This window comes from Lates calcarifer, linkage group LG6 (genome assembly GCF_001640805.2).
Source record: "Lates calcarifer isolate ASB-BC8 linkage group LG6, TLL_Latcal_v3, whole genome shotgun sequence".
NCBI classification, from domain to species: domain Eukaryota; kingdom Metazoa; phylum Chordata; class Actinopteri; family Centropomidae; genus Lates; species Lates calcarifer.
The window spans coordinates 8,489,808-8,500,721 of NC_066838.1; the positions used below are offsets into that span (position 1 = coordinate 8,489,808).

General features: G+C 42.6%; 1 protein-coding gene across 3 annotated transcripts; it reads left to right on the plus strand.

The window, feature by feature from the left end:
* The first annotated feature begins 689 nt into the window (after positions 1-689).
* On the plus strand, positions 690-8,380 carry zgc:136971 (S9 family peptidase). Of its 3 annotated transcripts, none has more exons than XM_018689023.2 (22): positions 690-724; positions 1,016-1,139; positions 2,002-2,137; positions 2,243-2,318; positions 2,397-2,472; positions 2,564-2,676; positions 2,847-2,981; positions 3,159-3,250; positions 3,552-3,589; positions 3,683-3,804; positions 3,890-3,950; positions 4,053-4,147; positions 4,612-4,663; positions 5,223-5,326; positions 5,469-5,601; positions 5,681-5,764; positions 5,874-5,954; positions 6,655-6,743; positions 7,006-7,199; positions 7,321-7,423; positions 7,926-8,032; positions 8,256-8,380. In XM_018689023.2, exons 1-22 carry the CDS (start codon positions 713-715, stop codon positions 8,353-8,355), a joined length of 2,127 nt encoding a protein of 708 aa, XP_018544539.1. In that variant the 5' UTR covers positions 690-712; the 3' UTR covers positions 8,356-8,380. The 3 variants fall into 3 exon arrangements, with proteins under 3 accessions (XP_018544539.1, XP_018544542.1, XP_018544543.1); XM_018689026.2 differs by having other exon boundaries at positions 709-818; positions 1,013-1,139; XM_018689027.2 differs by having other exon boundaries at positions 709-818.
* Positions 8,381-10,914: the final 2,534 nt, after the last annotated feature.

A 10,914-nucleotide genomic window follows, 5' to 3' on the forward strand; every position in this document is an offset into this window, starting at 1 on the left:
TTTGGTGGTTGCCTGTGAATGTAGACACAGCTTTAGGGTACTTACAAAAAGGGTCTTTTAATATCAGCATATCACAGTAAGTAGTATCAAACTGATCATAGATCATATATACCCATTGTTGAACATTTTCAACTACATAAAGTGACAACGAGTAAGTTATTATCAGGTGCTGGAGGTGTTGTTATCTGTTCTATCTAGAGTTTGAGTTTGTGGATTTGCACACATTTGCATTATACAGCTTGAGTTATGTGACAGCATTAATAAATGTGTGTATAATACTCCCCCAGAAAATTGCTACAGTAGCATGATGTGTACCAATGATGTTCCCTTCACATTTCTGACTGCCCCCTCATATATGCCTGCCTAGAACCGGCCCTGCCACAAACACATATTGTTTACATGGCAGCTCTACTGTTTTTCCTGTCAACTCTCAGATTTTGCTCTGTCCCACAATGTGTTTGTAAGTATTCATTTAAATATTAAATTATAAAGTTCATCTTGAAAACAAGTAAGTAAAATAATGTAATAAGAAACGCTGGTAATTAAATGTTCAAGATATAATATCACTAGAATTGGTGTTAGTAACATTTCATAAATTGTACGAATAAAATTCAAAATCACTATGATCCTCTGCCGCCCTCTTGCGGCCACTTTTCTCCCCTACACCCCTCCCAATTGAGCCAAAGTGGTATCGTCCATTCATGAACTCAACATGGAGGCGCTGGTACAGTAAAAATCACTGTTGTGAAATGTTGAATCAAGTCCAGGGGAGGGGATAAAGTCATTGATAGAGTTATGCGGATAAATCGTGAATCGCTGTAAGCCGAGACAGTTTCCTGTTCAGACTTTCTCATTAGCTGCTGACAAGAAGCGCTATAACGTTCGTGCATGAGTTTGCAGTTGTTTGTGCTGCCAGTGTTGATCTGCACTAACTGCTTAAGCTACTTGAGGCTGGTGATTTAATGTGAGCTGTGTGTGTTTATGTGCGTGTGTGCGCGCGCGTGTGCGGCAGCAGACACGAATGGAGACCAGACAAATTACCGGGGTGTACGGAGAGGTCAGCGGCATCCCTGCGCCCGTTTCTGCTTATGTGAGTCAAGAGCAACTCCCGGAGCTCCGTGTCTACACCGTGACGGCAGGTGAGCTGCTGATAACCTCTCTCTCTCTCTCTCTCTCTCTCTCTCTCTCTCTCTCTCTCTCACACACACACACACACACCAGACACTTGCAAATCAAGTAGAAAACGTTCTGTTTGCATTAATTAAACAATTAAACAATCATAAAACAACTCTTCCGCATGCTTTGGGAAATTATCAGCACTAATATGAAGAATACATGATCTGATCTTAAGGGGGCAAAACTTGCAAAAACATTTGTAGAGAACGCTTGGTCTTCTCCTCATTTTAACACCTCACCAGAATCAGCAGGTGAATGACACAGGAAGGCAAAGAAATCCTCGCCCACTCAGATTTCAACCAGCCAGCCTTAAAGAACAAGAAACCCTCTGGGAGTGAGCACGACTTCCAGCATGTCTCTGGATCTCATGACACTCTGCTGGTCAAAGACGCTCTGCTACTGAAGCCAGTGATCATGTCCTATGGGCTTAAAAAGGTTTACAGTGTAAAGCCATCTGTTTCCATTCAACCTCACTCCCATTTATTGGATATTTTACAGTGCTTTGGATTGTGGGCTCAAAGAGGGACAAACATCTTGCTCATAACACTGACTTAAGTATAAAGGCCACTTAAATTGCTGGGATCTTGGGCTTGGTGGGATTTTCTTTTATATTCGACTACATTAAATACACTGTCACTCGATTTTTGAGATTGGAACAACATCATGTTTTGTTTGTTTGTTTTTTCTTGCAAAGATCCCCAATAAATACACATGCTGTAGAAGATTTTGCCTCTTAGACTTGTGTGAGGATTGTTGAAGTAACTGAGATTACTTAGCTTCTCTTTATTAAACCCAATTTGGCAAACTCACTGTGTCCACACCCAGAGTGGAGTCAGAATGACCTGGTCCGAGGCTCCAGACTTCGCTACTCCCAGCAGTGGACTCTAATCACCAACAGCAATGACCAGAGGAGCATCAGGACTGTCCTCCCACCGGGATCCTGTGCACCTGTGTCTGGAGAGTGAGTTCTACCATAATTATAAAGAGCAAGGACAAACACATCTGTCAGTGATGTTGAATGTGGTCAGAGATTTAACAGAGGTTTTATATCTCCTCTGCTCCTCAGGTTACTGAGTGGGCTCTCTCCCATTCGAGGCCTGAGGGCAGTTGTCAGGGAGACAAGTGACCAACAGTTGCTTGAGGTGAGAAAAGTGGACACGTTCTGTAAGATTGGTGTTTGGGCATTTTGACTGTTGTTGTCTATGGTTGTTGCTGTTTAGATATGGGACAGCCACGGCCTCAGGAAATGCCTCAACCTGACTGCACTCAACATACACGGCCGAGTATACGATGATGGTGAGAGGGACGCTCTGTGTTGCTGTATACTGTTCATGTGCTTATATAATTATACAATTATTGGTGTGTGTGTGTGTGTGTGTGTTTACAGCTCAGTTTGGCTGTCTGTCATGGTCAGAGTGTGAGAACAAACTGCTGTATGTAGCCGAGAAGAGCAAGAACACATCAACGGAAACACATGACGGGGATTCTGCATGTGGGAAGGTACTACACACACACACACACACAGACACAGGCACACATGCATGCGCCTGATGGATATGATCTTCAGATGAAAATTAAGCAGATCACAGTCCAAGAGAACCGTAGAACATCTTTGTAGAAAAGTGTTTTAGTGTGTCTTATTTTTCTTGTGTATTATTGTGCCCAATCAGGACAGAAGTGTGTACTGTGAGGACTGGGGCGAGGCTCTGACCAACAAGAGCAGCTCGGCCATTTGTGTGGTGAATCTGCAGAACGGCAGTGTGAGCGTGCTGCAGGGTGTGCCGCCTCAAGTCTCACCTGGACAGGTGACAGCAAAGAGATTGTCACTTTCACTTCACCTGATCCTGCATGGTTTAGTGTGAATTCAGTATCACGGTGTTTGGTGTCCTCTTGGCTTTTTATGCATGCTGGTTTTGAATGTCTTTCCTGCGATTCATATCTTACGTCTGTGTGTGTGTGTGTGTGTGTGTGTTGTCCTCCAGGCTCTGTGGTCTCCTGGGAGTCAGTCTGTGATATTTGTCGGCTGGTACCACGAACCCTTCAGACTTGGACTGAAGTTCTGCTCCAACCGCAGGTCTGATATAGTAGCTGCTTTGTTTCTTTTTGAGTCCGCACAAAAAACAGCAGCATCTTCAGCACTGAAATAATCAAGAGACATTTTGATTTGGATAGTAAAAACTATCATGTCTTGTCTTGTCTCATACTGTAGATAAAAGCACAAAAATACTATTATGTATTTATTATAAGGCATACTGAATCAGAATGATTCTAACAGATTAAAATGTAAACTGTAAAATATAGTTTCTGGGTATAGCAGACCTCAGACTACCCAGTGGAAATGAGTATACTTCACTTTTTGTCTCTCTCTCTATCAGGTCAGGATTATTCAGACTTGACCTGGATGGACACTGTGGTGCGTATGTTGCCTATATCTCTTTGTTAATGAATTAAACTCATTCTGCTCTGCTCATCTGATCTCTGTCCATCCTCCATCTCTTTAAACCAGAGTGTCTGTCGGGGGACAACCTGTCAGTGTCCTGTCCCAGGCTGAGTCCAGATGGATCCACACTGATTTACCTGCAGGGCAGAGTGTTTGGTCCTCACAATCAGTGCCTCAGTCTCCAACAGGTACTCTGTGTGTGTGCTTGTGTGTGTAGACTATATGTATGTTCCTTCGGCCAACAGTGTAACAGTAACCGTTACTCCTCCACAGCTGGACCTCAAAAGTGGGAAGACATCCACACTGTTGGATGTTGTCAACAGACCAAACACTGGTAGGTTACATACAAAAATAGCTGGTGGTGTGGCTTGTGTGAGAGAGAAAAAAAAATCAAATATTACAGGTGAAAATTTCTCTCCTTTTTCCTCTCCTTCAGGTGAGTTTGCAGGAATTTATGAGGCTCTGCCGTCCTGCTGCTGGTCTGCAGACAGTCAGAGAGTGGTGTTCAGCAGTGCCTGCAGGAACTGGAAGGTAACAACCAGATATTACAAGGAATAGTTTGACATTTTTGGAAATATGCTTTTTGCTGCCAATGGTTAGATGAGACGATACCACTCTTATGTTTTTACATTAGATATTGGAACTAGACTCAATTAGCTTATCTTAGCAAAAAGACAGGAAGCAAGACTCTATCCAAAGTTTAAAAAATCTGCCTACCAGCACCTCTGAAGTTCACTCATTAACAGGGTTATATCTAATTTGTGTAATCCATACCACATCAAACTGTGAAACCTTGTGTTCATCATTGAACTCTAGCTCTAGCTATATAATCAATGCACACATGAGACTGACATCAATCCTCTTATCTAACTCTTGGCCAGAAATGTCAAATTGTTCTTTTAAATAAAAAATACCTGCGATACATGTTTGATTCATGTCATCATATTCACACACTCATCCATGACTCGTTTACTCTCTCTTTGCCTTTCTCTCAGGATCTCTTTATGGTCGACAGAAGATCAAAGAAAGTCACCTCCCTCTCTGATAGTAAGAGTCCATTCTCTCCTCCACCTCCTCCTCACTCTCTTCTGTCCACATCTCCATCTCTTATTTTCCCTCCTCCGCCTTCTCCCCTCTCTCCTCTGCCTGCATCTCCATTTCCTCTTTCCCCCCCTCCTCCTCCATCACCCCTTTCTCATCCTCCTCTCTCTCCTCTGCTTCCCCCTCCTCCCTCCCCTTGTTGGCCTCCCCATCCTCCCCTTTCTCCCACTGTTCCTCTCCCCCCTCTTCCTCTTAATCCCCTCTCCCCTCCTCTTCCTCCTCCTCCTTCAGATCCTCTTCCTGATCTCCCTCCCCCTACCCCCCCTCCTCCACCTTCTCATCTTCATCATCAGGAGCGCAAGAGTGTACTTGAAGGTACGACAAGACTAACAGACTTCCCGTCACCACCAGCATCCTACTGGGAGATTTTCTTTTATGTTCCTTTATCTCTGTGTTTGTTCTGCTCTGTCATTTTTCTCTGGTGTTCTCTCTTTTCTTCATCACTTCTTTCACTCTATTCATACTGTCTTTGTTGTTTCTCTGTTTTGCTCCCTGTCCTCTGCAGGTGCCTCTGATCTTTCCAAAGTTTATGGCAGCTGGAAACTGCTGACAGTTCAGAAGGATCTGATGGTCGTCTGCTGCTCCAGCCCCAATACACCACCCACTCTGGTCAGACACCACACACAAACGCCCAGCACAATGCTGAAACACTGTTTACCACACTGTCTTTTTGGTTTGTTTTATGGGCTCTGTGTGTGTGTGTGTGTGTGTGTGTGTGTGGTGTGTGTGTGTGGTGTGTGTGTGTGGGCAGAGGGTGGGTTTCCTTCCCTCAGCAGGTAAGGCTGTGACCTGGCAAACCCTGCAGCAGCCTGTCATGACCTTTAACTTCCACTGGACAATTCTAGATGTTACACCTCCTTCTGAGGAGGACAACACACATTACTGTGAGTTTTCAATCACTCCTTCAAAATAAGACTTGTTCTGTTGTTAAGCTCTGTTTTTAATTTTTCTCTCTCTCATCAGCTGGTTTGGACTTTGGTGCTGTTCTGGTTAAACCATCTCACTCCCTTTATGACGCCAAGATACCTCTGGTTGTCTTTATCCATGGTCTGTGTACAGGTTTTTTGTGCTTACAGGATGGAAAATATTTTAAACACTTTATTATTTTTTTAAAACTAACTTATGATTTAGTTTTTATGTTTGTTTGTTCCCCCAGGTGGCCCTCACTCCCAGTTCCCTGCAGAGTGGAACAGCACCACAGCCGGGCTGGCTAAACTCGGCTTTGCTGTGCTCATGGGTGAGATACTTTTGTGTATTTCAGATGTACACACACTCACACACACATTTTTTTTTTCTGAGAGTTAGATAAATATTGATACCAATCTCATGTTGGTACATTAAATATGAAGCTGTAGCTGGGAGATGGTTAGCATAAAAACTGAACAGGGGGAAACTGCTAGGCTGACTGTTAAAAACTAAAAATTAAAAAAACTAGCATAAACTCTCAATACAAGCAACATATTTTATTTGGAAACAGACATTTTATGTGCATATATTCATCATAACTAGGACTCATTACTTTTGTTAGAAAATCTGTTTAAATTATTTTTAATCATAAAAATTCATGTGAAAATTGGGTTTAAAAAATCTTATTTGCAGGAAAAATACTTAGGTCTTTCCAATTTCCCATGTATTTGCTTTGCATTTTGCACACATCGCAACTTGGATGGATGGAATCAGAAGCAAATTTGTATTTGTATATACTCTCCATTCTTCCTAATCACTTCTGTTTTGAAACTTTTTCTGAGCTCTATTGGCCACAATAAGATGCAGTTTACTCTTAAAGTTTGTTTTGGGATTGATTTTGTGTGAGGGTATAATAAAGTTGTGTGAAAACATTATCAAAGCCTTTGGTGTTCATGTGTGAAATGCCTCTCAGTTTCTATTTTGATTTAACTATCTTCTCACTTTCTCCCTCTCTGTTTCTCTCTATCCAGTGAACTACCGGGGATCCACAGGGTTTGGCCAGGACAGCATTTTGTCCCTGATCGGTCAGATTGGAAGCCAGGATGTAAAAGATGTGCAGGTACGAGCAGTCCCTCTTTTGAGTCTTAGATAGAGTGAGCATGGCAACAAGCTGCGGTAAAAATCAAACCAAAAAAAAAAAAAAAACACATACATGAGAATCTCATGATGGGAGAAGTGGTGGTTAGGGAGAAAAAATGACCCATTACAGTTAGGTGGAAGGTTATCACACTTTTTTAGTCAGTCTTTATTCCTCCATTAACATGTCAGTATTACCCTGGAAATGATGCAGTCTCTCAGTGTGGCTCACTGTCTCTTCTCAGAGGGCTGTGCTCACTGCGCTGCAGGGTGACCTGGCCCTTGACCCAAAGCGCTTGGCCGTGATTGGTGGTTCTCATGGGGGTTTCCTGTCCTGTCATCTGGTTGGTCAGTACCCAGAGTTCTACAGAGCGTGTGCAGCTAGGAACCCCGTCATTAATGCCGCTACTTTATTGGGAACCAGTGACATAGTGGACTGGTGAGACACCTGCGTACACACAATAACTCATCCATACATAAAGCACACAAGTTTTAACTCCACTGTTCATCATTCAGATCACTTTATAGTTTGAATCTTGTTCTTCTCTCCCTGCCTCAAGGCGTTACACCAGTGTGGGGTTTCAGTACTCATATGACCAGATACCCACTGCTGAAGCCCTGGCTGCTATGTTAGAGAAGTCACCCATCACACATGCTGCTCAGGTCAGACAGAGACACTTTTAAAGTACAGTCTTTTAGTCATAATGTATACATAATTAACATATTAGGCCAGAAGTTATTTCTATTCTGTAACTTACAAAGTTGACTTAATAACAAGACTAGAAATCTAAAGCCCCCTAGCAGCCTGTAGAGCCTGCAATGAAATGCTGTTCTCCGTGTGGTGTTAGAGGAAAAGCTAGCTAGTGCTAGAGGTCATAATAATCAAATGCTTCTCCATAGATTCCACCAAAATCTTTCTATTAGATTTTGGTATTTCTTTTTTTACAAGTGAATATTTTGACCTGTAGGTTTAACGGAATTAGAAAATTCTGAGTAATTAACACAGAAATCAAGCCAGTTTTCTAGACACAAGAACTTGTTATGGCAAGTTATTTATGGTGTAGTGCCACTAAAGGAAACGCTGTGAGTCAGCTTCATATTGAACCTTCAGTTGTTAGTGTAAATATACCTTTGCACACTACATAATCTGTGTATTTGTGTGTAGATCAAAGCTCCGGTGTTGCTGATGCTGGGAGGTAGAGACAGGCGAGTGTCTCCACATCAAGGTCTGGAGCTCTATAAAGCACTGAAGAGCAGAGCTTCACCTGTCAGGTACAAGAGAGTGTAGTATGTAGACCAAATGAACTTGAAATCCTGACAGTCCAACATAACAAACTGACAGCAGAGATTTTAATTCAATTCAAGCATTCATGTTACTTTGTCTACTCCCTGTATGTCAAAAACAAAGGGGAAACATTGTCATAGCATTAAAACTAATAATTGTGTTGTTTTTTTCATGTTTTTATCCCTGCCTTTGTTTGGTTTATCCTTCTAGGCTGTTGTGGTTTGCAGAAGATGGACATTCACTTTCCAGAGTGGACACACAGGCCAACTGCTTCCTCAACATAGTGCTGTGGCTGAACCAGCATCTCTGAACACCCCCCAAACCACCCCCACCCCACCACACCACCACCACCACACACACACACACACACACACACACACACAGGCTGAACATCCTCAAAAAAAAAAGAAGTTCACAGTAGTTAGTTGTGATAATTCACTGTTACAGGGGCTGACTCTTTAACTCACCACTGTCTTTTTAACAAAACAAAATACAACAAAAAAACATTACAATGTACCTAATCTTCTAAAAACATTTCCAAATCAAAGCATGTAATAAAGGTTGACAAAGATGGCCATGGATCATTTATGGTAAATGTAATTTGCACAATGTCCAGGAGAAGGCAGTATCTGCCTGTCATAACTTCCCCTTTTGAGATCATCTACAGCTTTACAAAGTCAGTCTTTTATCATATCAGCTTTATGGTTACTGAGCAAATATGTATACATAACTAAATTAACTAAACAAAACGAGATGCAAATGCATAAATTCAACCACACAATAGAATAAAATGCTATGTAAGTCTGACCTTCTTTTGATTACAGAAAAAAAAGAAAAATGAGAGAGTCCAACAACTGAGAATGTATCTTAAACAGCCACATTTCAAATTGTGACATCTGAAGCCTTATAACCACACAGACCCACTACAGAGCTGTAAACCACCCAAACCACCTGAAACCTAATCTGGAGCCTTTAATTGAGGGTCTTGACCACCTTCCTCATGGGGCTTCCCAAACAAATAGTCTACTGTAATACTGACCTTTAAACCAAGTTAAGACTTAAAGACAAGATCCAGCAAAGCAATCTCCTCCTGTTTTCTCTCTCTTTCGCTTTTCCTCAGTTTTGGATTTCTTGTCATGGTGATAATCTCTTACGAAAAATATCTGTCCCTCTTGCTTGCCAGATATTTACATCTCCTCACCTGACACCTTCACACCTTCTTCACCTCATCTTTTCTCCATATGTTCGTGGGCAAGTCTTTCCCTGTTTCTGGATTTCTTGTCTATCGTGGACTCCCCACAAATCCTTGGATGGACATTATAGATTTTCATTCTCGTGTGCTCAGCAAGTCAACCTTCCATGTGAAGATAGTTTGGAATTTGATAAGAGGTGACTGGGATGGCTTCTGAGGAAAACACAGCCTCTGTTTGTCAGTACTTTGGTGGCCTTGTTGAGACTTCATAGTAGCCTTGAAAAGTCCCACCACTTTAATTTCCCAGACAACACAAGTGGGCACTTCTTCAGTTAGTACTGGCCACAAATGAAATTCACAGACACAGATTTTGAAAGATTAAGTGCCCACGATGAGGCACTGAGGTGGTTTGATATCTTCCAGAATTTCCCTCTCAGCAGTCTCACGCTGGTGTCCCAGACACAGCGTCGGTGTTAATTGTGCTCTCCACCAACACTCTGCTCTGTGGCCTTGACTGCAGCTGCTGCCTGGTGAAGTCACTGTGATGTGGGTGTTGGGTGAGGTCATCAATTTGAGAGAGGGAGGGAGGGAGGGATGGAGATTGTGTTGATGAGGAAGTGACAGATAAAGAAAAGAGGGGTGAGACAGAAGCAACTGGGTGTTCTAGACAATGAATGAGCCAGATAGATGGAGAAGTTCATGGCGTCCCTCTGTGGCATTCTGGTGTGTGGGCTGCGGCACAGAGATGAAGCATTGTTGAGAGCTGAAGACAGGGGAAAGACTCATGCTCATGCTGAGTGTATGTAGGAGGTAGACAGACAAAGGGAGGAAAGAGTGCAAGTGTGTTTTCTGACACTGAGAGACAAAGAGTCTTTTGGAGTTGGTTTGATCTGGTGCTTCCCCTCTCCAGTCGGCTGCAGAGAAAGTAGTACACAGTACAGCGGCAAAGAGCTGAGCAGAAGAGAGCGAGAGGGAGCCAGGTCAGGTTGAATTGTTGTACAATTATGAGTCAAGGCTTCATCCTCTTGGGAGTATGAGTGTCCACAGCAAATTTCATGGTTATCTTACAATAAGAACTGTGACATTTTTGGCCAGAGGGTGGTGCTAGAGGGGAGCTCTGGAACATGCAACACAATAGATTTTATTTTTGCATTTAAGTGGAAAGTTTGTCCTGATGGTGGCGCTAGAAAGTTCACCAAAATTCTCTAAAACCAAAACCACTCTAATGTATTTGTGTTAAATATGAAGCTACCGCCAAGTGCAGTTACTTCCTGGACTTCAGGAAGGCTCTAAAGACTTCTTCTTCTATCAGACAGAGTCAGGTTGGCTGTCTCCCTCTGCTTCCAGTCTTGATGCTAGGCTATGCTGACCACCTCCTGGCTGTGGTTTCATACTTAGAGGTAACTTTGACCCCTGGTATAACTGTGGAGTTACTATTTAAATGCAAGTGGATTTATATTAATATGAAGAATTCGAGCCTGCTGGAAAAGAAAATGTGTCCTGGTCCTGTCTAAAATCCAGTAGTGGAAGTCAGGCTCTTGTTCGTGCTGGAGAACTAAAACTGCAGAGCTGTAATCTTCGACTTAACTTTACTAGAGGAAATGGGCCTTAAAGACCCTAAAGTTATGGGATTGAGAATGTAATGCATTGTACTGTTGGAGTCCAACGTCCAAAGTC